The sequence below is a fragment of the Bubalus bubalis genome, chromosome 3 (assembly GCF_019923935.1).
Source record: "Bubalus bubalis isolate 160015118507 breed Murrah chromosome 3, NDDB_SH_1, whole genome shotgun sequence".
Taxonomy (NCBI): Eukaryota; Metazoa; Chordata; class Mammalia; order Artiodactyla; family Bovidae; genus Bubalus; species Bubalus bubalis.
This window is the reverse complement of record NC_059159.1, coordinates 48,571,153-48,596,979: the sequence shown is the minus strand read 5'-3', so window position 1 is coordinate 48,596,979 and position 25,827 is coordinate 48,571,153. Positions and strand designations below refer to the sequence as shown.

At 56.5% G+C, this 25,827-nt stretch overlaps 2 protein-coding genes across 2 annotated transcripts; one reads left to right on the top strand and one right to left on the bottom strand.

Moving 5' to 3' along the window:
- The first annotated feature begins 1,512 nt into the window (after positions 1-1,512).
- GAS2L2 (growth arrest specific 2 like 2) lies at positions 1,513-11,608 on the top strand. Its single transcript, XM_025281094.3, has 6 exons — positions 1,513-4,281; positions 5,614-5,855; positions 6,683-6,790; positions 7,793-7,889; positions 8,478-8,730; positions 9,302-11,608. Exons 1-6 carry the CDS (start codon positions 3,897-3,899, stop codon positions 10,845-10,847), a joined length of 2,631 nt encoding a protein of 876 aa, XP_025136879.3. The 5' UTR covers positions 1,513-3,896; the 3' UTR covers positions 10,848-11,608.
- Positions 11,609-13,845: 2,237 nt separating this feature from the next.
- Positions 13,846-23,901, bottom strand: RASL10B (RAS like family 10 member B). Its single transcript, XM_025281096.3, has 4 exons — positions 23,648-23,901; positions 20,211-20,574; positions 15,039-15,163; positions 13,846-14,452 (listed from the first exon to the last, which is right to left on the bottom strand). The coding sequence occupies exons 2-4, from the start codon at positions 20,424-20,426 to the stop codon at positions 14,182-14,184; spliced, it is 612 nt and encodes a 203-aa protein (XP_025136881.1). The 5' UTR covers positions 20,427-20,574; positions 23,648-23,901; the 3' UTR covers positions 13,846-14,181.
- Between the last annotated feature and the right edge of the window lie 1,926 nt (positions 23,902-25,827).

Genomic DNA, 25,827 nt, shown 5'->3' with positions numbered 1-25,827 from the left:
GCAACCCACTCCAGTATTCTTGCCTGGAGAATCCCATGGACAGGGGAGCCTGGTGGGCTACATACAGTCCATAGGGTCGCAAAGAGTTAGACACAACTGAAGTGACTTAGCACACACAGGCACAGAGGGACTTTGGCCCCCCATAGACTGGGGTCAATTCCCAGCTCTACTACATAAATGTAAACTCTGAGTGTTAGTGAGTTATCTTTCTGACCCTCTGTCTCTCTCTCTGTATGTCAGAGCCATGCAGTACCAGACTTTACCTGGCCCACTGAAAACACGTAAAGCGTTATGTCTATTGGCATCACTATTTTCTCCCCTTCCCTTTCAGTTCAGTCCCCATCTTTCCTCCTCCCTTCTTCCCACCCCACCCACCTCCAGCGCACTGCCTTAGCTCCGAGGAGCAGAGGACACGGTGTCAAGTTATAGGAAGCAGGGCTCAGGTAAGAGCCAGGGGTAGCTTCTGGATGTTCGGTATATGTGTGAGAGCTGGGGCTCAGGAAAGGAATAAAATTGTAGAAACTTGGGGAAACTCCTTCATTGCTTGGCCTGACAGTGGGGTGTTTTGGCAGAGTCAGTGGTATTCAGAGGGGCAGAGGATGCAAACCCAGGTCTGGAGAGCCTCCGTCTGATGTGATACAGTTGCTGGAGTCAAGGAGATCCCAGTCTGTTAGGGGAACATGACATGGTGCTCCATCCAGGTCTGAAGTGGGGGCATGGGTCTCTTCCTTCAGGCATCTCCCAGTTTGGTGGGATATAGAACAAAGAGGGCAGACCAGCCTCCAAGAATCTCGTGGGGGTAACACTGTGAAGAACCGTAAAGAATCTAAAAGTTTACCCTATGTGCAAGCTAGCAAGTTAGCACACTGTATTTTCCTAGGTGCTGCCAAAACACGTGAGACTCTTGAGTTAGAGATAAAAGACCTCATTACTGATGACACAGCAGCATCGGCATACCCGTGTCATCTTCTCTTGGCCCACTGTCCCATGGGTGCTAGGTAGAACCTGCATATGCAGTGGCTTGCATTGTTAGAAGAACCCTGAGCTTAGGGTACCCTAATTTTTTTTATACTGGGTAGTAACCAAAACTGTTTTTTGCTCTGGAAAAAGACACTGTATCTTCCAAGGTTTTTCACTATATAAACACCTTTGAAACACCTCTGCAAAAGATAGGAAAGACCCATGGAGAACGCTCTCCTCCCCAAACCTGAATAGCCTTACATTTTCTAAAGGAGCTTATAGCACCTTGGTTCTCTTTTTAAAATTTATTATTTATGGCTGTGCTGGGTCTTCGTTGCTACACCCAGGCTTTCTTTAGTTGCAGCAAGTGGGGGGCTACTCTTCCTTGCAGAGCAGGAGCTTCTCGTTGCAGTGACTTCTCTTGTTGCAGAGCACAGGCTTCGGTAGTTTGGCATGCTGGCTTAGTTGCCCCGCGGCATGGAGGATCTTAGTTCACAGACCAGGGATTGAACGTATGTCCCCTGCATTGGCATTGGCAGAAAAATTCCTAACCACTGGACCACCAGGGAAGCCCCTAGCCACTTTGGTTCTTGATGGGACATTTCAAAAGCTTACTCTGTCCAATTTAAATGGCTTCACAGAATGGCTGGAAGACTTGACAGGTTCTCTCTTTGGGGCTGGGCCCGTCTTCCCTAACTTTAAGAAAACTCTATCCATGAATAATACCTAAACAAGATAGGATCCTATTAGCAAGAAAGGAAAAGAAACAGCTCCTCTGTCTCGGGGGTAACCAGCCTCTAGAATGGCTCCCAATGACCCCTGTTGCCTGGTATTCCCTCTGATGTAGCCCCTTTCCCATATGAAATAAGGCCGACCTGGGTCATTGATAGGATGTTGTGGGAATTGACAGAGTGTGACTTTCAAGGCTATTAATAAAAGACCCTGTGGCTTCTGTCTTGCTCTGTCTCTCTGGAGAAAGCCCACTGCCATGTCACGAGGACACTCAGCCAACCCCACGGAAAGGTCCTTCCATCCGTGTACTGAGGAACGCAGGCCTCCTGCCAGCTTCAGTTTTCTTGTTTCCTCATCCGTGAAATGGGTACAACCATCATTATCTTGACACCTTTAGAAGGTAACTGAAAGAAAATTACTTTCCAAAAGGTAAAGCAAAGCCCTACATAAAGACCCTATTTCCCCTCTTCCTCATATTCCACCTGTCATTGCTATTCCTGGGATATACCAAGTATCCGCCTGCCTGGAGTGTTTTTGGGTTGTGTGTTTGTCACAGCACAAGGCTTCAGGATCTTAGTTCCCCAAGCAGGGATTGAACCCTGGGCCCCTACAGAGAAAGTGCTGACTTCTAACCACTGCACCTCCAGGGAATTCACCCGCCTGGAGCGTTTGCCCTGGCTGTTCCTTCTGCCAGGGTGCCCTTCCAGCAGACATCTTCGGGGCTTGCTTCCTCACTTCTCTCAGGTCCCTGCTCAAATATCACCATATCAGTGAAGTCTTTCCCAGCCACCTTACAGAAAATCCCCCAGGCCCAACCCATCTCCTGTAGCCCTTCTGTTTTCTCCCTGGTATGTATCACCATCTGACTCACTACAGACTCATTTGTTTATCTATCATCCATCACCCACCATCATGTAAGCAGCCTCCGTGAGGACGGGGGCTACATGAAAAGTGAAAGTGTGAGTGGCTCAGTCTGACTCTTTGAGACCCCACGGACTATAGCCTGCCAGGCTCCTCAGTCTCCAGACAAGAATACTGGTATGGGTAGCCGTTCCCTTCTCTAGGGGATCTTCCTGACCCAGGGACCGAACCCGGGTCTCCCGCATTGCAGGCAGATTCTTTACTGTTTGAGCCACAAGGGAAGCCCCTACAGCTACATCCTCACGCACTATAATAGCGCACGGCACACAGTAGGTCTGCAGGAAATATTTGTTGAATGCATGCATCCCTGTGGCCATGGAGGAGGACCTATGACTGACCGCCTGCTCTGGAGGGATCATGTGGGTAGAGTAGGGGATGGAGCCGGTTCTCCAGAGAAGGCGGGGATCATGGCACACAGCCAGAGCTGCTGGGAGAATCAAGGAAGCTGGGACCCCTCAGTCCTGACAGTTGGAGACTTCTCACATCCACGAATCCTCTCTTCCTCACAACGCCCCAGAGAGGGAGGTATTATTATTCCCATTTTACAGTTGAGGCAAACAAAGGCACAGAGAAGACAGATAGTATGTGAAGGTCACAGGGGGATTCAGGAAAGAGTCCAAGGCCAGACTCTTGGCTCTGAACTCTATGGCTGCGTCTATTTCACCCCTAAACGGCAGTGCTCACTGAACTCTGAGGGGCATGGCGCCCGCTGGCCCTGCTCCCCTCCTCCCGTTTCCCAAAACCCTCCACCGGGGTTGACCAAGTGAGTGATAAGCCAGTCCCAGCCTCTTCTTGGGCCCCAGGGCAGCCGATGCTGGGAAGGGTTAACAAGGAGTGTTTGTAGCAGCCGCTGGTCTCCAAGGAGAGGAAAGCAAAGTGGAGAGGCCGACAGACAGCCAGACTCCGGGCCAGCTGGTGGGGGGTGGGAGGCAGCTAGTGTGGCCTGTCCGGCCCTGCGGGGGGAGAGAGGAGTGTCTTCCCCTCCATCTGTCCTGGGAGCCGGCGACCTCTGAGCAGACTGGGCAGCTGGGGCGTGAGGCCTCTGCAGGGCTAGCAAGTAGGAAAGTTCTGGCAGGGACTGAAGAATGTGGGGGGTGGGGGCCCGGCCTGGCCCAGCCCACTGCCGATGGTGGCGGTGGCCAAAGGCAGAGGCGAGTAGCAGAGCCATCCCAGACTCTCAGAGGGTAGAAGGGGACCTCTGAGTCAGGGGGAAGCTGCCGAGACCCCACAGGTGGCAGGAGTGAAGACGCAGCTGCGGCAGAGTGGAGGTGCCCGGCCCAGACATGCCCCAGCCCCGGGCCGGCAGGAGGAGACCTGGGACCCCGGGGCCTCGGGTGAGCAGCATCCAGCCCTTTAAGTCCAGCGAGCAGTACCTAGAAGCCATGAAGGAGGACCTGGCCGAGTGGCTTCGGGATCTCTACGGAGTGGACATCAGCGCAGCCAACTTCCTGCAGGTGCTGGAGACAGGCCTGGTGCTGTGCCAGCATGCCAACGCCATCACTGAGGCCGCCCTGGCCTTCCTGGCTGAGACACCTGACCAAGCCCAGAGGCTTCCTCTACCCCGGGCCGGGGTTTCCTATAACGAGGCTGCCCAGCCTCGCACTTTCCAGGCCCGGGACAACATCTCCAACTTCATCCATTGGTGTCGCAAGGAGATGGGCATCCAAGGTAATCCTCCTGTGTTCCCCCACCTCCCAAGACCCTTCTCCTGCCAGGCATCCATCTCCTCTCTGAGGCTCAAGCTGTCAGGGGTCAGGGGTCCTCCTTCCAGATTTGCCTTGGGCCAGCTCCTCATTCCTTTTCATGCTTCAGTTTCCCCATCTCATAGTAAATCCCCAATAAATCAATGCTTTGAATGAACGATTCGAGCACCTGTCTCTTTGGGGTCACACACAGGGCTAGGCAGTGAATGCTGAGAGGACTGAGAACCTATCAGAGCTAAAAGAAGTTGTGGCCTGAGAGAGACAGCTGAGAAGCATAAATTACAGCCCAACTTATAGAAACTCGAGTACAGCTTCTGTGCCGGGGAGATGGGAGGAAACAGTCACCTGATGAGGCCTAGAAAGACCCAATAGAGGACGAAGATTTGAGCTGAGTCTTCAGGAATAAATTGACATGTGGGGGGCAGGGAGTTCTAGGCAGAGGGGGCATGGAGAAGGCATGTGTTTGGGCTGCGGTGGAGTGGGGAGGAGGCAAGTGGACCCCAGCCAGTCTTGCTGGGGCTTGCGGGACTCAGGGAGTGACATATCAGCCTTCCTCATCACCTTGGCCCTGAACCCAGTGGCAGGGATGAACCTGAATGCTCACCACCCTCCAGCCTTTGGCCGTGGGGATGGGGCGGTCAGGCCCCGCCCACTAGCTGGTGGCCGCAACAGTATGGAGCAGGCTTGCAGGCTAGTGTTTTATCGGGCACTTACCACAGGCCAGACATTGCCTGCAGTCATATAGCTATCCCCACCACAACCCCATGAAACAGACAGCATTCCCATTTTACAGAAGAGGAGACTGAGGCTGGGACTAGCCCAAGGTCATACAGCCGGTGGGTGGGAGCGTCAGGATTCCAAGCTGGCAGCCAGACTCCGGAGCCTGTACTCCACCCTACCAGGTTATGCATGGGCTGGGGGTTGAGTCTGGGGTGCCTGGTGGTTACCGGAAGTGAGAGACCTGGGTGCTTCTTCCTGCAGAACTCATCCTTGCAGACAGAGCAGAGAAAAGGGCAGGTGGAACTGGGTTCCTTCTCTTGGCTGCGTCCCCTTTTCCTGCCCTTGCCTCTCCTATTAGGCGGCCACCTGCTCTGCGCTCAGTACCGAAGCAATTCTGCCCCGACCCCTCCGAGGGGCTGCCTGACGCCAAGATCCTGAGACGCTAACCCCCATCCCAAGCCTGCTTCCCCCCTCCCCCGGGTCCAGGGTGGCCCCAGGGCTCTCCCACGCGCTGCGCTCTCTCCAGGGAGGTCAGCAGGGGGCTCAGGCTGCCTACCCTCCTCTCGCCCCGGGCCAGAGGTGCTGATGTTCGAAACGGAGGATCTGGTGTTGCGCAAGAACGTGAAGAACGTGGTGCTGTGCCTGCTGGAGCTGGGCCGCCGGGCCTGGCGCTTCGGCGTCGCGGCGCCCACCCTGGTGCGGCTGGAGGAGGAGATCGAGGAGGAGCTGCGGCTGGAGCGGGCCCTGCCCCCGCCCGACCCCCCGCCGCCTGCGCCCCCCGCGCGCCGGCCCTGCCACTCCCGCGACCTGGACCAGCTGGTGAGGACTTGGGCACGCCCCGGGCCCCGCCCCCTCGCCCCCCGCCCCAGCCAGCCACCCCCTTCCTGAGCTCCAGGCCCCACCCGACACTCCCCGACCCCGTGGTTTTTAGTTAAATCGTGTCCACTCTGAGCCGCCACCCTCGTCGTTTTCATTAGGAATCCAGCACCCTACACCTCTCTCGTTTAAACCCCGTGGGCCGGTGGTTACAAAGGCAGACGCCAGCACCCTCTCTGACGACTGGGTTCAAGTCTTAGTTCACTGCTTTGCGGCTCTGTGACTTTGGGGCAGATTATTTGCCCTCTCCTCTCTGTGCCTTGGTTCCCTTTTCTGTACCGTGGGGATGTAGCTTTCCCATGCCTACCTTCCATGACCGCTGTGGGTCTTAGGTGAGCCAGCGCACGTGAAGCACTCGGCCTGTGTCCCGCACAGCGGGTCCTGGGGTGGGAGTGAACTGGGAGCGACTATCCACTTCCACCACCAAGGAATCGAGCTCAGGGAGGTTTCTTCACCTGCCCAAGGTCTGTAGTGCGGGGGAGGCAGTCAGATCCCAAGGTCCGCCTTAACCATCACACTCCTCGGCCCCTGTTGGCTGACCCAGGAGAGCGCTGAGCCGTAGGTCACCACTCAAGGTCTTGTTCTCCTTGAGTGATTAAACGCCTTCTCTGCTTGCTTGTCAGCCCCTAGTCCTGACTCTGCAGAAGCCTTGGGGCTGGGGGCTGGGGGCTGGGGACAGGCAGGCGGCCCATTGAGCTTGACCCGGAGTGCAAGGGCGCTTGGGTCCCTGGGCAGAGGGGAGGGCTGAACCCAGTGCCCACCGCCCGCAGGTTCAGAGCCTGGTGAGCCACTGTACCTGCCCGATTCAGTTCTCCATGGTCAAGGTGTCGGAGGGGAAGTACCGCGTGGGAGATTCCAACACCCTTATCTTCATCCGGGTAAATTGTGGGAGGGGAGGTGGAGGGAGCCCAGGGGGTCAGCAGGATCAGGAGTCCTGCGGTGGGACTTTATCTAGGCCTGAAGGTGAGGAAAGGAGATCACCATCCACCTCTAGCTATCCATCAGAAGGCTTTCCCTCTCTCCCTCTGGAAATTACAGAAGATTCCTGGCAAAGTTGGCAAGCATGTCCCCCGCTCCCATTAGGGCAGTTAGAAACAGCCCCCACCCCCATCTACCTCTGCCTCAGCCTAGTTGGGGGGGAGTTTCTTCAGGCAGAAGTGGGGGTGAAGGGTAAGCCCACTTTTCCACCCACAGGCTTGGTCACAGCAAGGGGCCTGAGACTCGCCCCCCAAGTCTGTGCTCTCTGTATGGCCCAGCCATGGGCCACCGCTCACATGCAGCTTCTGAACACGGGGTTCTGATGCTAGTATGGGTCTGACCTGTGCCCCCCGCGAGCCCCCCACCCATACCTGGCCCCCTCACCAGTAAGAGCCTGTGCCCAGAGCCAGCTCCCCGGCCCTCGCCCCACAGCCTGAGCCAAGAGCCCTGTGAAGTAGGTGGGGAAGAACTGTGGTGCCCTGTTTCCTCTGAGGAAGTGGAGGCCTGAAGAGACTACGTGACTGTGACGGGGAGTGGAGTCCAGGACTCCCGCGAACTCTTCAAACACACACACCACAGAGCAAAGCCAGGGCCTGTTTCTGATACAAACAGGTGCAGGTCTGAACCCCTTCAGGGTGAAGAGAGAGACGAGAGTCCGGGGCCAGACCACCCAATGCTCGTGAGGTCCTGTGTCTCTCTGTGGGGCAACCTGCCGTTCGTCAGCTTGGCCTCTACCCTTGACAACATGTGTGATTTGATGCCAGTCACAGGAGGGTCTTGGGCTGCAACCACACACACGTGTGTGTGTACATGGATGCGAGCTAGGGTTGAAGGCCCGCAGGCTAGTCCAGGGAGAGGGGACAAACTCACCCTGCCCTCCACCTCACCCTTGCCCCCTGCAGATCCTCCGGAACCACGTGATGGTGCGTGTTGGGGGCGGCTGGGACACACTCGGTCACTATCTGGACAAACATGACCCCTGCCGGTGCACGTCCCTCTGTGAGTCCCCTGGGAGCCCCTTCCCTGTGACTCTGGGTTGGGAGGCCAGGAGCAGAGGTGGGAGGTAGGTCTGATCTCCAGGGGCAAGAGGGGCGCAAGGCGATGGAGAAAGACACCGTAGAAGGTACCGGTGTGGGCAGCCATAGTGTAGTACCAGTTTACACCACAAGATGACGCCAAAGCCAAACACTCAGAATCAGCATTTGGTCACTGGTGCATGACACCTGGGTTTAGGTTTGGCTCTGATGGAGGCACCAAGCATGACTTGGAAGGGTCTTTAGTCTTCCCTTAATCTCCATCAGCACCTCAAGACATCCCAAATAAGCATGCAATCTAAATAAAGGATGTGAACTTGCAATACAAATGCAGCTTTCAGCAAGTCCCCCACCTGGACCCTCCAACCAGATTTCATGCTCTAAACTCCTCCCGTGAGGAAAATTCTGGTGTTATCACTGTCCCAGTGGGTCCCAGTGTCTCTAATGTGGGATTCAGGGTGGGGAGCAGCTGGGGAGGGAACTGTGGACCCCATCAGCAGGAGTTTAACCCTTTCCTCCTCTCCTCTCCTCTCTCTGGGGGCTATGTTGGTAGCACACAAGACAGGCAGCTTCCTGCAGCCCCCTGCCCACCCTGTGCAGCATGAAGTGAAGGTGCAGGACAGGCCCTCGCAGCCCCAGCCTACGATGACCATCAGCCGCTCCCAGAGCCCATTGCCCCCCGTGGACTGGAAGACATATACCTCTTCAGGTCGAAAGCTGAGGCCCCCTGCTGTCTCCTCCCCCAGACCCCAGCATGAACAGAGAGCCGGGCCAGGGGTCCACAGAGAAACAACACCATTGCTGAGGTACTGGGGAGGGACAGGGCAGGGCCCTTTCCTGATTTGGAGTCCACATCCCCAGAGGCCACCCCAACTCAAGATAAGGGGAGCAGGACTCCCAGCAGTGCGCCATCCCAGCAGGACCTCAGGTGTTCAGAACCAAAAAAAAGTACCCAGTACCTTTAGGTTCATCTACTTACATTATACATCATCCCATTTCACAGATGAGGAGGCTGAGGCCCATAAAGGGAAGAGACTTACCCAAGGCCTGTCTATCTATTTCATGGTACAGCAGAAACAAAGACCCTCTCCACCCAAAACTGCTGACCTATAGTCATGGGATCTGAAGCAACCTGGGGCCCAGACCAGGCTGCTTTCTACCGGTTCCCCAAGGAATGGGGTGGGGGGAACAGGCTTAAACAGTATCTGCTCTAAGGAAGCATCTCTGGCAGTCATGGGGGAGAGGGAGTGTTTACTTCATTCAACATGAAGTCTGACCCCCCCCCACCCCGGGAGTTCTGGCTGGGAGAAGGCCATCCCTTCCCAGAGCCAGGGGACTGGATTACAAGACCCTACAGTTTATGATTCATCCTTTCAGGTGCCAGGAGAAGTCTCTCGCCGCATCTCGGAGGCAGCTGCCAGCTGGGGACAACCTGCCCAGGCCCCAGTCCTCACCCACTCTCAGGGGCCAAGACCCACAGTGTACCTCCTTGGGGAAGAGGGAGGAGAGACACCCCCCTGAACCCCCCCGGGGGAGGACTCCCACATCTTCGGTTCATGAGAGGACAGACAGCCGGGGAACTCATGCCAGGACCCCCACCTCCCAGAGAGTCCGAGCCCCCGAGGCCACCGCCAAAGGGACACCAGCAAGAGGACTGTCTCCCCTGCCTCGTTCTCCCAGCCCAGCCAAGCCCGTGGGCCCCAGGCAACCACCCTGGGGTGAGGTTGAGGGTGCTTCCTCGCAGCTCAGGGAGCCAGCACCTGTCTGCTCTCCATCCCCTGTCAAAGGATCCACCAAGATCCCTGTCCAGTTGCCCCCAGCACGCCCCCCAACTCCGGGAAGAGGCTGTGCAGGAACTGTAAGTGGAGGTCCCAGCACAGAACTGAAGAGAGGCCCCCTTCCATTAAGGGCCACCAGTGGAGACCTGTCTGAGTCCAGACATGAGCACTGTTCTGTGGAAGAGGGGCAGAAGGACCTGAAGCTGGACATCCAGGTGACAGCGGAGGCTGGAGGGCCTTGGGGCCTGGGCCCACAGCACCGGGAGGGGAGGTGCACCCCCTTGCCATCGGGCAGAACCAAGGAACAAGGCATCCATCACGGCCTTGAGGAGGAGCTTTCAACCAACATGAAGCTGCTAGGAATGGCGGGTGCCCGCCCCCAGGGCACTAGGTCTGTAGTCATTCCTCGCAGTGGGGTCTACGTGCCCAGTCTGGGTGGGTGGTGGCCTGACCCTGGGGGTCTTTATGACAAAGTCATCCAAGAGCTGATTCAGGGCCCCCCACCCCTCCTTAAAGTGGACCTGGGAGCCTGGAAGGCAGCCCCTCCAGGCTCCCCTACACCAGCTGTAACTGCAGGCCCAGGAAGCCTCAAAGGGAAATTGAGAGCCCAAGAGAGTGGGCTGAGGACAGTGGCAAACCCCAGTGCCAAGGGCATCAGCACAAAGGCCCAAGGGGGACAGGACTGCTCAGCCCCTACAGTGTCTGCCAGCCCAGAGTCCCTCACACTTTCACCCTCTGACCCCAGTTCCGAGAGAGCCAAGGCATGTCCAAGCAAGGGTAAGAGAACACTTCGGAAGCCCCAGAGAATCCCATCCATCTACAAGCTGAAGCTGAGGCCCAGGATTCGGCCCCGGAGAGATCATAGGCCTGAGAAGCGGCCATCACGGATCCCCAAGCCATTGAACTGCCTGTGCCTGGGTCCAGTCAGGGCACCCCCCAAAGGCAGGCTGGTGAGAGCAGCACTGGGCAGTAAGGGAGGGGAGGCAACCCTGGTGGATGGAGCCTCGGCAGGGGAGGAGGAGGACAGAGAGGAGAGGAGAGAGCCAGCCGCCCCACTGGAGAGCAGCTCCCCGCCTTCGGAGAGCCAGGGGCCCTGGCAGCTCGATCCAGTCCCCCTCTCACCTGAGGAGGAGTCCTGGGTCTGAGAAGATGCTTTTCCTCCCTGACCCCGAGGAGGGAAGTGAAAAGATGCCCACGCACTCCCAACTGCAGGAACAAAAGGGAAGGTCCCTCCCCTCAATACAGGCCCTTGGTCAGGAGAGGTTAGAAAGCAAATAGAGACTCAATCTGCTCAGTTGAGCAGAAAGGCAATCCATGAGTCTCGATCCAACTCCAGGATGTTGGGGCTACCCTCTCCCAAAACAGCTCCCCCAATTCCTGCACCCTCTTCTCTGGCCAGGCCCACTTCCACAACTCTTATGTTATTAAACATGAGAGGGTCTGCCCCTGAACCCCCAGGTCTTGAATCCACTCTATGACTGTGGTGATGCAGAAAGGTGTAGCAGCATTTTTCCCATTGGGGGGTGGTGGGGGAGGTAGGAGGGAGCTAGGGGGTGAGAGACGCTTCGCCTTTGGAGGTTCAGCCAACCTTGCCAGACAGCCCTTCTTTCCCAGAGCAGTTGTTGCATCAGCACCATGGACAGGGACAAGGTTGCCCCATACAGGCTCCCGTGGGGCTTGGCGCTAGTGGTCAAGAATCCACCTGACAACGCAGGAGACTAAGGGACATAGGGTTCAATTCCTGGGTCTGGAAGATCCCTTGGAGTAGGGAATGGCAACCCAGTCCAGTATCCTTGCCTGGAGAATCCTATGCACAGAAGAACCTAGTGGGCTACAGTCCACAGGGTCGCAGAGTCCAACACGACAGAAGCAACTTAGCACTTAGCAGGCGTGACTTCAAAACTCTACCCTGGTGGTTGGGAGCTGAGATCACTGAGTCAGGAGGGATGGTTGAGAGCATTCTTTAACACATCTACACCCCTCGAGTTAGCACCTCAACCCTGAGTGTGAGGAAGACACAAAACCAGAAGTTGGGCCTCAGTCCACTTATGAAAGTTTTCCCAAGAAGGTGGCAGAATGTTATCCTCTGAATGGTTTTAATCAGTTGGAGGGTTCCAAGGCAGGGTAGATGGAGAGAGAGGAGTTCCAACTCTCCCTTTCCCTTTGTTCTCCTGGTTGACTCGGGCTTTAGGACTGAGGCCACCTCATCACCTGGAGCTCAGAAGGCAGACCCCGTAGGGAGCCCCTTCGTCCCCACGGCAGGAACTGAGCCAACACTTTGGTACAGAAACGAGGGAAAACACTCCCTGATTTTTAATCTGACTTCCGATCACAGCGCAATGGGCGTCACACACTCTTCCAGACCCTGTGGTGGGAAACCCTGGGGAGGGAGGGGGCAGGGAGGAGGACAGCGACTCAGAATGGGAGCAGAAGGAATAAAAATCAAAGATCTGGGGTGTAGTGGGAGGGTGGGTAAGGGGGGGCCGGCCAGGTGATACATTCCAACTGGTCCAATGGGGGCCAGCCAGAGGCCTGGGTCCCTCACCCTCACTTTAGGTGCCCCAGAGCTGGGGGTAACGGCAGCAGGGCAGGTGAGATGCTGCCCTCCCTCACCCATGCCCCTGGTGAGTCAGAGGGCAAGGATGTAGGGGAGAAAGGGGGCAGCCCCTCTTCTTTACCCTCCCAGCCACTCCAAGGTGTGGGGGAGGGGAGCCACCTCCTCTGCTTCAGAGGGAGGCTCAGAGAGGGAAGGTCACTTGCCCAAAGTCACGCAGCACAGCAGGGACCGGAACCCTGATACTGGACTGCCCAAAGTCAGGGCAGTCACGGTGGAGCTGCGTTAGCCCCAGAGAGCGGAGAGGGCATCACCTGGGGAAGTGGAAGGAAGAATCAAAGCTTCCCTCTCACACTGGATCTGGATGATAAGTTCGCCACCCATGACCCCGTCCCCAGACTCCTCTCCATCACCACCCTGGGCTACCTGGTGTCCTGGTCTGTATGCCACAGCTTGGCTACCTCGGAGCTAGCTTGTTCTGCCTCTCTCCTAACAAGGGACCTCATTATCTTCCCACCAGAGCAGGGCTGAGGGCTCAGCCTCAAGACCTTGGCTTGGAGGCAGGGGAGCTCACACCATTTCTCCCGCCCTCAAGTCCCCCAGTAATCTCCTCAGGCCACTCCCAGTGTCTTCGTTTCGTTTCTTTTGTTATTTCTAAGTCTGTACAAAACTGACAGTGATCAGCTCTGGTGACGAGAGGTAGAAACTGGCCAGGCAGCTGGAGAAAACGGGGCGCTTTGGGTCAGGGCGTAGTATCATCAGGTGTTGGGACAAGGGGGCATCAGATCCCAAGGGCCGCCGTCTGGGGATAGGGATGCCGGCATTATCGCCCCCAAGCACGGGAGCAGGGGGGTGCGTAATTCTTTCTGTGGCTCTGCCCCTTCCCAGATTAATCAGGGTAGTCTGAGATTCAAGGCAGGGAGGGTCTGGGGCAGTCAGCTTGGGGTCAGATGGGGAAATAAGAATCTTCGCTGAAATAACCTGACTGCGCCCCCACCCCGCCCACCACCAGCCCCTCCCCCAACACCCCCCATCTGGCAGACCACCCAACCCAGAAGGGAATAGAGGGCTGGAAGCTGGCATCATGTAAATAAATCTATCATTTGGGGCATTCCCTCTCCACATTCTGTCAAGAAGAAAAAAAAAAAATTTTTTTTTAACCCAGGGGGTGAGCTGGCTTTAGGGTCAGGAAGGGGGTGAGGGGCACCCGGCAGGGACGGACCATCGAGTTAAGGCTGGAAGGTAGGTTGTTGTGTCTCTGGGGGGGCTGTTGGGCGGGGAGGTCTCCCTGGAAGGGGGAGCGCTCAGCCTTCTCCCCCTGACGGACCTTAGGACCTCAACCCTCGGACCCCAGTTGTGGTTCGTGGGCCACCCGCATCTCTCTGCCCTGTGCCGGTGATGCTGACGGTCAGAAGGCTGGCCTCACCAAGAAGCTGCCAGGATCCGCGACAAGGGGGTGGACGAAATGAGAGCCCTGTGAACGAAGCTGGAAGGTGGAGAGGGTGGGGAACCAATAGACGCGTGGGCAGACAGACAGACAGACACGGGGAAAGACGACGCGGAGCGATGACAAGACACCACACACACTCTCTGGAGAAGACGGGTGTGTGTAGGGGGTGGGGGGGGGTCCGGCCAAGGCAGCACCACCCCACCCCCACCCGGCGTGTCCCGCGCGCGCACCGTGATCCCGGAGGGCGGGGCGCCCCTGGGGCCGGGCCGGGAACCGCAGGAACTACATACAGCACTAGAAGCGGCCGTCCCGGGGCGCACAGGCGCGGGAGTGGGGACGGGGCGCTGACGGAGACGCTCCCTCTCGCCGCCCTCGGCCTCTCTCCCCCCACCGGGGGGAGGTGCGTGGCTGCGGGGGCGTCGCAGGCCCCACACTGGGCCGTCGGAGTTCTCCTCCCGCCCCGCGCCCAGCCGCATCACATGACGGCGCAGCGGTTGCGGCGCAGCGCGCCCTGGAAGCGCAGGGCGGCGTGCACGTGCTTGCAGCGCGCGCAGCCCACGCTCTTGAGCAGCTCGCTGAAGAGCAGCAGGATGTGCCAGTTGTACTTGGCCGAGCACTCCACGTAGCCGCACTTCCAGGTCTTGCGCACCAGGTGGGACACGTTCCAGCGCGGGATCACGCGTCCGCGCTGCAGGTCCCGCTTGTTGCCCACGATGATGATGGGCGTCTCCGAGGTGCCGATCACCCTGCGGGGCGAGGTGGGAAGCCCGCTCAGCACCCCACCATCTCTCGTCTCACAACCCCCGGACCAAAGGTAGGGTGGGCTGTGCCTGATCCCTGTTAACTGCTACCATCCCTCCGTTCCAGGCGCAGCGCTATGACTGGCATAAAAAAGATAGGTCATTTATGTTCTCCGCGGGACTTCCCTGGTGGCCCAGTGTTGTTAAGACTCCCGCTCCCAATGCAGGGGCATGGGTTCGATCCCTGGTGGGGAAACTTACATCCAGCATGCTGCGGAGCATTCGTAATAATAATGTTCTCCCCATTGTACAGACGAGGAAACTGAGGCTGGCTTAGTTATGCAGCCCTGGAAGTCTCCTTTCCGGAGCCTCTGATCTTAACTACTGCACTGGACTAGCCAGCCCATGGTAAGGGTCCCAAAAGGGGTTAATAGAAACAGGGACAGCAAAATGGCGTGAGTGCGTGTTTAACTATGTGTGTGAGAACCAGAGGCACTTGACCCGCCCCCCCCCTCCCGCACCCTTTTCATGGGAAGCGGCTGGCACGGGGGCATCCACTTAAGTGGCATTGGGGTGTATCTCAGCCCCTCACCTCGTCTCTAGGATCTGCTGGCGGATGGTCTTGACGTACTCAAAGCTGTCAAAGCAGCAGATGTCGTAGACCAGGATGTAGGCGTGGACACTCCGGAGTCCCCTGCAGCAGGTGTCTGCCCATTCCTGCAACACCCCCAACCACAGCAAGGTCAGAGCAGCCATGAGGGCTCCCTGTGCCCCCTGCCACCTCCAGCGATATGCAGCACTCTCAGCTGCCACTGCACCCTAAACCTTCCACACTCACCTGTCTCCAGGAGGCCAGGCCCCGGGCAGAATCCAAGTGCTCAGTGCTACACCTTCCCCACCTCCAAGCCAGGATAGGTCAGCTCACACTGTCTGACTTCCAGGGCCACCGTCTGGCCCATGCATGCCTGGAGCTGAGTTCTGTCTGGTCCCATTTTGTGCCCCAATCTGTCCATCCAGTCCTTTGTTCGATTACATTTATTAAATGCCTTTAAGAGCCCAGCCTTGAGGTAGTTGGACCTGTTGAAATCCTGTCTCCCCAGGCCTCAGCACAGATGCCTCCTCCTCCTCTAAGAACCCTTCCTGCAAGTAAAGGACTATTCTTTTCATCATCTATGTTCTTAGAACAGCTGCATGATACCTTGGTCAGAGCAATAGCTCTATACCTTCTCCATCCCCAAGTCCCCCATTCTGTTGTGAGCTCCTGAGAGGACCAGAACCCAGCCTTCCTCATTTTTACATACCTCCTCCCCCTTCCCATCAGGGCCTCACACCTGTAGGCTCTTAGCCGGCTCTTGGATGGCACGGCCTAGGCTGGAGAACTCTCCATGGTCCTGAACCCCACCTGGACCCAATTCCTGCCTGTAACGCTGCCCTTAGATTGCTGCCTGAGGTGCCCCTTCTGTTTGCTTCACTCTGCCTTCAAGGTTGAGAAGCAGCAGCCCTGAGGTGAAAAAGGTTGAGACCGGATGCCTACTGGGGGCTGAGTTAGACCAGGGCCCCAGGGAGATGGAACTTCCTGAACACCAGTGGCAAATTCTCCTGGAAAGGGCTGCAGCTCAAGTTGAACAGGCCCCTGGCAAGGCTGAGTGCACTAAAGGGAAGATTCCTTAAGAGATTAATTAGCCAATTAACCTGCCAGCAGATGAGAACTGCAAGGGCAGCAGAAGGCAGCCAATGTGTGGAAAGGAGGGGCTCCTGGAAGCTTGGTGAGGCAGAGACCTCCCAGGACAAGGAGGATGAGGGTTTTCTCTAGGAACCAGAGCCCAGGAAAAGACTAGAGGGAGGCTCAGGCTTGTCTCCAGCACCAGCTTATGAGCTGAACTGGGGTAGGGACCAGGCTTGGAGGACTGCAGCAGGCTCTACACTGCAGAGAAGGATGAAAAGGGGAGACGCTTGGGCGACAGTGGGGGAGAGTTAAGTCTGACTCCAGACAAGCGCTTCCCAACTCAAAGGCTTAGAAGCTGCTGCAGTGGATTCCTCCAGGGGGATGATGTGGCATCTTTTGTTTGTGCTGAGTTTTAACTTTGGTGCAGAGGGGAGAAGATGCTGAGGACAAATCCGAAACCACAGGAAACCAGGAACTGGCTTCTCAGGCCAGGATAGACTGTAGTCCACTGGACATGGGGACCTCTGGGGGCTTGGGACCCCACGTGTTTGCCATTCCTCCCCCATCCCACTGCAAGGAGTAGTAATCAGTGGGAAGTGGGAGGGGTGGGGAAACAGGCAGAGAGGGAACAGCTCTCTGCTGGGGAGAGGGAACAGCTGCCAGCCTTCGAGGGTGATAGTCCCACTGCTCCCCCCAACCTGCTATCTCCTCAAGGGGGCCTTCCAGGCTGCCTCCCACCCACTCCTCTCTGGGGGTCCGAAGAGGCAGAGGAAGAAGCCTCCTGATTGGCTGGGTTGTCCCTTCACCCCTGATTGAAGGGAGCAAGCAAGAAAGCTCAGCCTGCCTTCCAGCTAGCTCCGTGCATCATTCCAGATGGTAAAGGGCCATCTTGGGGCTGTGTCAAGACAGAGAAGGAGCTATGGAAACTGAGTCCAGTGCCAAGGACATGGGAGCTGAGGGAGCCACCTGGGTGCCGGCCGTGCATTTGCTGCTCACTCCTTTGGTGGGTTGCACATACCCTCTAACCTCCACTCCCTTCTCTGATAGGAGGAGAGGGACCACAGAAGCAACAGCTGAGGCTCAGGCCCTAGAAACGCCGCCCTCCTAGGCTGGTTCTCATCTGGCATTGGGGTTCAGACAGTAGCCACTGGGATTTCTACTATTTGTTCCTTGGGGCGTGCCGGATCCTGTTTCGGCATTTCTTGGCACCATGTCCCTTTCTTGTGCTCCAGGGGTGAAGTCTTAGACATCCTTGGAGAGTCCAAAACTCAGGGTCCACCAGGAAGAAAAAGGCCAATGATCCAACAGAAAGATGGGTGAAGGCATTGATAGTTTTCAGATAAAGGAAAGCAAAAGCCCTTAAACATATGAAGAGATGATGCTCAACTTCGCTCATAATCAGAGATGTAAATAAAAAGTACACAGAGACTCTCCTAGCTCATTTTTCAGACTATCAAAAATACAAAAGTTTGACAATACACTCTCTGGTGGCTTTAGGGCAACAAGCGGTCATGTAATGTCTCTCAAAGGAGCACAAAATATGCACCTTTATATTAGGTTGGCCAAAAAGTTTGTTTGGGTTTTTCCGTAATACCTTAGGGTTAGGGTTATCTGTTTATTTTAAGGGAAAACATGGACAAACTTTGGCTAACCCAACAGAAGGGGAGGGGAATGTGGCACCTTTATAACTCCAATTGCATTTATTATTTGACCTAGCAATGCCATTTCTAGAAATCGATTCCACGTGTATACCTTCCTATGTACAACATGGGGGCTTCCTTGGTGGCTCAGACAGTAAAGAATCTGCCTGCAGTGCAGGAGACCTGGGTTCGATCCTTGGGTTGGGAAGATCCCCTGGAGAAGGAAATGGCAACCCACTCCAGTATTCTTGCCTGCAGAATTTCATGGACCAAGGGCCCTGGTGGGCTACAGTCCACAGCATTGCAAAGAGTCGGACACGACTGAGTGACTAACATACACGTGTACAACATGACTATTACAAGCCTATTCACTGTGGCATTGTTTTGAAGCCAAAATTTGGAAACAGCCCATCTGTCCAGCAAGAGGGGATTCCACATATATGTCTCCAATGGAATACAGTATAAGTAAGTAAGTAAGGTCGCTCAGTCGTGCCCAACTCTTTGCGACCCCGTGGACTGTAGCCCATCAGGCTCCTCTGTCCATGGGATTCTCCAGGCAAGAATACTGGAGTGGGGTGCCATTTCCTTCTCCAGGGGAACTTCCCAACCCAGGGATCACCCAGGTCTCCTGCATTGCAGGCAGATGCTTTAACCTCTGAGCCACCAGGGAAGACCCAATACAATACTGTAATTAGCCTCCAATTAAAATAAATTAATAAAAAATAACAACACACAACATGAAAAAGTACAGCTAAAAACACTAAGACAAGTGAAAATAAATACTTAAAAAAATTTTTTTTAAAAAAAGAATGAAGAGATCTCTAAGTATGGATGTGGAAAGACCTCCAGGTTATAATGTCAAGCCAAAAAAAAAAAACAAACCAAGGTGCAGGATAGTTTTTTTTTTTAATGCAAGAAGGGGAGTGGAATAAGAATACATTTTCTTATTTGCATAAAGAAATACTGGAAGTATGAATTAAAAAAACCAATGAGAGTGGCTCTAGAGAGTGGATCCAGAATCAGGTGGAGGGCAGCAATGGGGCTGAGATTTCTGAGTATGCTTTTTGTTTTTTTAAACATAAAGTTTGGGCTTTTAAATTGCATCTTACCAATTCTGAAATTGAAATTACAGGACCGGGGCGGAAGCTGAGCTTTTACTCGGACTACTGTTAGCCTCTTTTGGAGGAGAACAAGAACATCTGACCTTGAACCCACTGCCCTGACCACAGTGTTCCCCGGGGGTGAGGCGTGGACCAGGCTTTTGTCTTTGGTGCAGACACCCCTGGACCTGGGAGAAATAGATGTCCTTGAGGTTGGACCAAGGCCCTCCTGCCTGGAGTTGCTGAGACGATGCCAAGTATGAGCCCCCCTCCCCCCGCCCCCAGCAGCCCCATCAGAGAAATTACTGTATTTGCATAGAGACAACTGGCCAAGCTATAGCCCCTGCCTTGGGGGCCTCCTCTATGTTTGTCTTTCCTGGAGAAACTCTGCATTCTGGTCAGGGGCTTTTTCAGTGAGCCAACCCAACCCCCTCTCAAGCCAGACCTAGAGAGAGGGAAGGAGGACCCAGGCCTGCAGGCGGGACCCTGTGAGCCAGGGCCCTGGGGGCATCTGAATCCAACCCCAGCAGGAAAGGCTGGCCCGGGGACCAGTTCTGAGCTCAGGGGATAGAGCATCACTTAAGAGAACAGGCCCTTGAGCAAGAGACCTCGTCGGGGTCTCTGGCCTCTGAGTACACACCTTTCCCAAGCCCCGGCCTTTTCTTCTATAGATGATGTGGGTCTGAGGCCATGGGAGGCAGAGCCCAGAATATTAATAGGCATCTGGTGCTCTCTGTCTTTCTCTCCACTGCCCCTCACCTGCCGAGATCCTACCCAGTTGAGACATCACCTCCCAGGACCCCCACCCTGCCACACCTGGTGGGATGGATGCCCCCATAAGGGTTGTCTTAGTTCCCCGTGTTCCCTCCAGTCATGACAGTCATCAATATAATTGCCTGTTTGTCTTCTCACCAGACTATGAGTTCCTTGAGAGCAAAGTGCTCTCTGTTTTGAGCGCCATTCAACCCCAGTGCCCACCACAGGGCCAGGCACACATTGAAAGTGAAAGTGTTAGTCGCTCAGTCGTGTCCGACTCTGCGACTCCACTGTAACCCGTAAGGCTCCTCCGTCCATGGAACTCTCCAGGCAAAAATAACTGGAGTGGGTTGCCATTCCCTTCTCCAGGGGATCTTCCTAACCCAGGGATCGAACCTGGGTCTCTTGCATTGTGGGCGGATTCTTTACCACCTGAGCCACATTCCTCAAATATCTGTTGGATGAACTGGTGCACAAATGAATGGGATCCCAGCAAAGCTCTTAGCAGAGTGGCAGGTGGTGCAGAGCGGAGCTCTCAAAGCTGGCAGCAGGGTCAGCACCCAGCCCCTCCTCTGCCCCGGCCCCACGCCATGCCCCCCTACCTGCAGCGTGTTGACCGGGAAGGCGCTGATGGGCGGGAAGTCGAGGATCTGGAGGTCGTGCACGTGGCCGTTCATGACAACAGCAGGCAGGTAGAGGCGGCGGGCGGTGGTGGGCACGCAGACCTCGCTGAACTCGTTGTACAGGAACTGGCGCACGATGGCACTCTTGCCCACACCTCGCGCCCCCAGCACGGCCACCCGGTAGGTGGAGACCATGCCTCCCACCCGGCTCCGCCACCGCGTCCTCGCCGCTGCCTGGGGCTCCCCCGGGCTGCATATTCCAGGGGCTAGGGGCTCAGCCACCGTCAGGACCCATCACCGCTGCCCCCTGCTTGCCCAGGGCCCTCTGCGGACTCCACTTGGCCTGTGGGGACGAGAGGCAGGCTTTGGTGGGCTGGCTTCTCCTGGGACAGATTTCCTGCACTTTTCCACCTTGGGGACCCTGCTGGAGCTGTTCTTGCCACTTGGGATGTCCCACCCTCCTTTTCCCAGAGCTCCTATCCCATCTATCCAGAACCTCCCCTTCCTCCCTTCTCCATTCTTCCTGCTGTCCATCCCATTAGTGGGAATTGGCTTTCTTGACTTGTGTTATGACCTGACTTTTGGCCGGTCTGACTCCCAAACCCCAGGCAAGGCTGCAGAGGGGAGTGGAAAGAGCACTAGCTTTGTTTCAAGTCCCAGCTTTCCCACAGAGCCCAGGATAAGACGACACCTCGCACTCTCCTGGTCCTCAGGGGTGAGACTGGGCCAGTGTGTCTCAGTGGACGTGCTCCTGCCGTTTTCAGGGAGAGACAATTCTTTACTGAGCAGGACATTTTATATGCCTGGCTGCCAGGAGGTACTTGCCAGCAGCAGCCTCTTGGGACTATGATGACCCAAAGTGTGTTCCCCGCCATCTGCCACCTTCAACCCCTGCTGAGAACCCCTGGACTAAAGGATGGCTTTGGCTCTGGAGCGTGACACTTGTTGAGCGGTTACTCTAGGTCAGCACGCCCATGTGGGTATCTTTGCTGTTGTTATTCAGTGGCTAAGTCATGTCCAACTCTGCAACCCCATGGACTGCAGCATGCCAGGCTTCCCTGTCCTATACTATCTCCTGGAGTTTACTCAGATTCATGTCCATTGAGTCAGTGATGCTGTCTAACCATCTCATCCTCTGCCACCCCCTTCTCCTTTTGCCTTCAATCCTTCCCAGCATCCAGGTCTTTTCCAGTGTTATCCAGAGTCAAAACAATATTCCCAGGTGGTAGTTATTCCCACTTCGGAGAGAAGGCTCAGAGGGAGGAAGAGATGAGCCCAAGGCACACAGCTGGGAAAGACTTTGTACAATGTACTCCTTTCTACAATGTCGGAGTACTCCTAGCTTCCAAATTTAATGATTCTAGTTGGTGAAGGCCACAGGCCAAGGGCTGGGTCTAATTCTCTGGCAACCTTTGAGCTGGGCGGGCCTGGCACACAGCAGGTGCCCAGGAAAGGGCTGCTATGGGGTTGAACTTGCCGTGGCTTCAGTAGCTCCTTGCTTGCTCAGTTTCCAGTGAGTTTAGTGTGGGAATAAATCTCAGCTCTGATGTTTCCTAGCTGCAGGGCAGAGGGCAGATGGCCTGTCCAATCTGAGCCATGTTCTGCACACATATAAAGTAGGGTCATGAGCCCCTACTTCTGAAATAATTCAGGTAAATCTCTTAACCAGGTGCCTTCTCTTTCTGTGGAGGATGGTGACCAGGGAAGCAGGTACATATGCCTGGGACTTCCCGTCTGCTAAATGGGTCCAGGACAGATAGGTGTGCTGGGCTCTGATAGGGGCCACAGCCTCCAGCACGTGTGCACACTTTCTCTGTTGGGGCGTGCCCTTTCCCCACGTGCGCAGCTCACAGCTGAACGTCCCTCAGTCTGGCCTGGCTCAGAGGACCCCATCCATTGGGCATGGATGTGCGCACACAGCAGAGTAAACCAAGGGCAGGATTTGGGGTGAGACCCACCAGCTTTGGATCCCCTGCTCTGCCCCTCACCTACAGTATGATCTTGGGCAAGAAACTTCACAGGGTGTTGTGAGGTTGAGCGTGCACGGTGCCTGCACAGAGGAGGTGCTCACTAAACGGGCGAGGGGCCCTTTGTTCCTCAAAGGCTTTCCACGATCCCAGGGGGGCCTCCTAGCCATCCCCAATGGGTCACTATGCACTGCTGCTCACATATATGTAAGTGTGTGTGTACAGTGCTCCCCCATTTTATTGAAGGTGAAAACAAAGATTCAGGAATGTGAAGACCAGGTAGCCCGTTGAGCTATCAGTTAAGCCGAGGACCCTCATCTTTTTCCTGCCCCATGCAGTGTCCTTTTCCCAACCAGGGCTTCTCTACTTCTGTGAGCTCCCAACGTGGGGAAGTCCCAGTCCCTCCTCCCCCTAAACCCCTCCAGGGCCCTGGGCCCCTCAGGCATCCCTGGACCCTGTCAGCTTGGCAGAGAGCCTCAGCTGGGTTAATTACATAACCAGCACACGCTGGGGAGGGGGGCATCTTAGGGGAAGAAGAGAGGGCAAAGGATGCAAGAAGACTTCCGGCCTCCCCCTGGGTGTGGCAACTTAAGAGGTCTCTAGGCTGTACCCTACCTGCAGATTCTCCTGGACAACATACTCCCTTGCCCTGAAATCAACCCTTTCTGGGAGAAGAGCTAGGGAATAAAAGCGGGACCACAGTGCTGGAGCCAAGGAGCGGGGTGCAGAGAGAGGCCCCTGGGTTGGGGACAGCCTCCTGGAGCCCAGCAGGCCCAAGTGTAGTCCCGTCCCTGACTCAGACGTGACCGGGGGCCCCCCTCCCTCTTCCCAGGCAGGGGTCCTGGGTCTGAGTGTTTATTAATCCAACATCCCCAGCAGCGGGGGCTGGTGGTGGTGGTGGAAGAGGACTGTCCAGAGAAGCAGGGCCCAGGCACCCCTCAGCCTCCCTTCCCAAGGCCTGTACTCTGCAGTGAGTCTGCAGACGGCGCCCAGGGACAGACACTGGGGCCAAAGCCTGCTTCTGGTTCCCCTCCCGGGGGCCCGGACACCTGAGTCCCAGCCCCAAGCTGAGGGCTTGGGGGTGGGGGGTTGCAAGTCCCGTGGACCGAGGCACCACGTCGGCCCGCTGTTGGTGCCCATCACATTCATGTGGGAGTGGGTGGGTGGGTGCGTGGGGGCGTCGGAGGATGCTGGGTTCCCTACGACCTGATTGGTAGGAGCGGAGGGGCGGGGGGAGGCCGGAGCCCTGCCGGCTCTCCGCCTCCAGCACCTTGCAGGCACCCCCCACCCCCCGCACCAGCGCTCACGTGGCCGCCCCGCGCCGCTTCCCTGCCAGCCTGCCGGCCCCCTCCTCCCTCCGCGTCCCTGGCCCCCGTCGGCCCGGCCGGCCCCCCTCCACATCCCCACCGACCCAGCCCGGCCCCAGCCCGCCCGCCTCCCGCCGCTTACCCGGGGCCGTCCTAGCTGCCCCCAGCCCGGGCGGGCCGGCCGGCCGGCGGGGCCGCGCTCCCCCCGGGCTCCGGCGCTGCCCCCTGGCTGGCTCCCCGGCCCGGGGGGAGAAAGGTGCGGGCGCCCCCGGATGCCCAGTCCGCGCGGGCGCGGAGCGGCGTGGGGCAGGTGCTGGCCGCCGAGGGGGTAGCAAACCTCCTCCGGCCCCGCTCTCCCTCCGGAGCGCGCCGCCCGCTCGCGCCGGGAGGAGGCGGCGGCGGCGGGCGCGGAGCGGGGGGCGGGGGGGCGTGCCCGGCCGGCCTTCCGCTGGGTCCCTGAGCCCGCCGCCTGCACCGGGGCGGCCCGGGACCAATTTTTCCATCCCGAGCCTCGACCTTCACCCCTTCTGACTCTCCCTGCGATGTGTTTAACTCCAACCTGGAGGGGCGGAAGAAGGGGACTGGAGAAGCCCTAAAGACTCTTGCTTCCTCTTGTTTCTCTCCATATCCCGCCCCACCCCACCGTCCCACCCCCACCACACACCGCAGGTTTAGGTCTCCTGTAACCCTTCCCTGTTCTGTTCTGGATGGGCGCCGCGTGCTAGAGGACATCGAGCCTTCTCTCCTCCACCCCGCAGGATAGTCACCGCCAAGGGGTGGTCACTTTCACCCTTCACTGCCTCAGTGAGAGAAGAGCGGAGAGGCCAGCAAAGCAAAGCTCATCCGCAGCCAATGTATGACCTCCATGCCCTGAAACGACTGCTCCCCTCTCCTCTCCAGACGGGGAGATGCCAGCGTTTGCCCGCGTCCAGGGCAGAATCGCCTGTATATTTATTCTAAAGAAATCGTGGTCAGGGTCATTGATCACAGGCAGCTAAAAATTAAGATCAGGTACTATGTGCCAGACCGTGGGCTTCCAGCTTTGCCTGTATCTTCCAAGTTGACCCTCCCAATACTACGAGGTAGATTGTTTCCTCCGTTTTACAGGTGAGATAGTTGAGGCCGAGAGGGGCTGAGTGGACTGTTCTTACTGAAGTGTAAAATGCGGAATCAAAGATTGGGAGTCTGTAGCAGGGCAGCCACTGAGAAACTTGGCCGATGCTCACAGTTTAACCCCGAGACCAGAGGCAGACACAAGGCGCTCATGTGTGCCCTGTGTGCAAAGTCAAGGTCCCGAGGGCAGGGTAAAGGGAACCGGCCAAGCAATGAGAAGAGTGGCAACATTCAAGGAAGGAGCCTTGAAAGAAGTAGAACTGGAGTGCCAGGGTGGGGAGGGCATGGACAAGGAAGGCTTCAGATCAGAGAATCTGGGGGCGATTCCAGGGCTTTGAGAAGGGAGTACAGGAACCAGACAGAGGGGGCTGGAAATACAAGAGGAGGCTGAGAGGCTGGTTGACGTGAAGTCACAAAGGCCTTGGTTGCCTGGTAAGGAGTTTGGACCTAGACCTGTCTGGGGTGCATGGAACAGTTTTGAAGCAGGCCAGCAACCTGGTCAGCAATGCGGGTGCAGGGAGGAGGAGGAAGCTGGGAGAAATCTCTCAAGTGTTTTTACCCTCGGACCCACCATCTCCCACTGTGTGACTTTCTATACTTTCTGGTATTCATGTGGGCCCCAGCTTCCGCCAAGAATCATTTTCTTCCTCCCTGAGGGCTGAGCACCCTCCCTGTTGCTGCCCTTCCCGCTTCTGTCCAGACAGGGAGCACAGTGGTTACAAGCCTGGGCTTCAGATCAAGCAGATCTAGATTTAGATCCTGGCCCTACCACTTACTCTGAGACTGAAGGCAAATTACTTGACCTCTCTGAACTCTATGCCTTATTTATAAAGTGGTGTTGTCCCCAAGGCACAAATGAGCCTGTGGTGTGTAGAGTCCACAACGCAGTGCCTGGCATGGAGTCTCACTGTGTGACCTTTTGTTTTTCTTTTGTTTTACAGACACAGCCACAGAGAAAGAGAGGCTGAACAACCCCCTGGGAAAGCATTTCTGTTTATGCTAGGATGGCTCCCAGGTGCTAGGGTAGGGTTTTGAGAGGGGTCAGGGCAGCAGCTAGAAGCAAATTCAGGGGCAAGAAGAGCACGGACCCCCTCCTCCAGTGCCACTTTTGTTCTGGTGACATCAGGTTTCCGGGCCCTACGGGATTGCAATGGGGTCAACCAATAGACTCTTAATTTGATTAAATCATCCAGGGCACCACCAGTCCCC

What these genes read in the sequence shown, in the direction of transcription:
- GAS2L2 (XM_025281094.3), top strand. Translation starts at nt 3,897, where the DNA reads ATGCCCCAGCCCCGGGCCGGCAGGAGGAGACCTGGGACCCCGGGGCCT. An exon ending in CAAGGAGATGGGCATCCAAG is followed by an intron (nt 4,282 to 5,613) that starts GTAATCCTCCTG and finishes GCCCCGGGCCAG; the next exon opens with AGGTGCTGATGTTCGAAACG. An exon ending in CCCGCGACCTGGACCAGCTG is followed by an intron (nt 5,856 to 6,682) that starts GTGAGGACTTGG and finishes CACCGCCCGCAG; the next exon opens with GTTCAGAGCCTGGTGAGCCA.
- RASL10B (XM_025281096.3), bottom strand. Translation starts at nt 20,426, where the DNA reads ATGGTCTCCACCTACCGGGTGGCCGTGCTGGGGGCGCGAGGTGTGGGC. An exon ending in TCCCGGTCAACACGCTGCAG is followed by an intron (nt 15,164 to 20,210) that starts GTAGGGGGGCAT and finishes GGGGTGTTGCAG; the next exon opens with GAATGGGCAGACACCTGCTG. An exon ending in CAGCAGATCCTAGAGACGAG is followed by an intron (nt 14,453 to 15,038) that starts GTGAGGGGCTGA and finishes CTCGCCCCGCAG; the next exon opens with GGTGATCGGCACCTCGGAGA.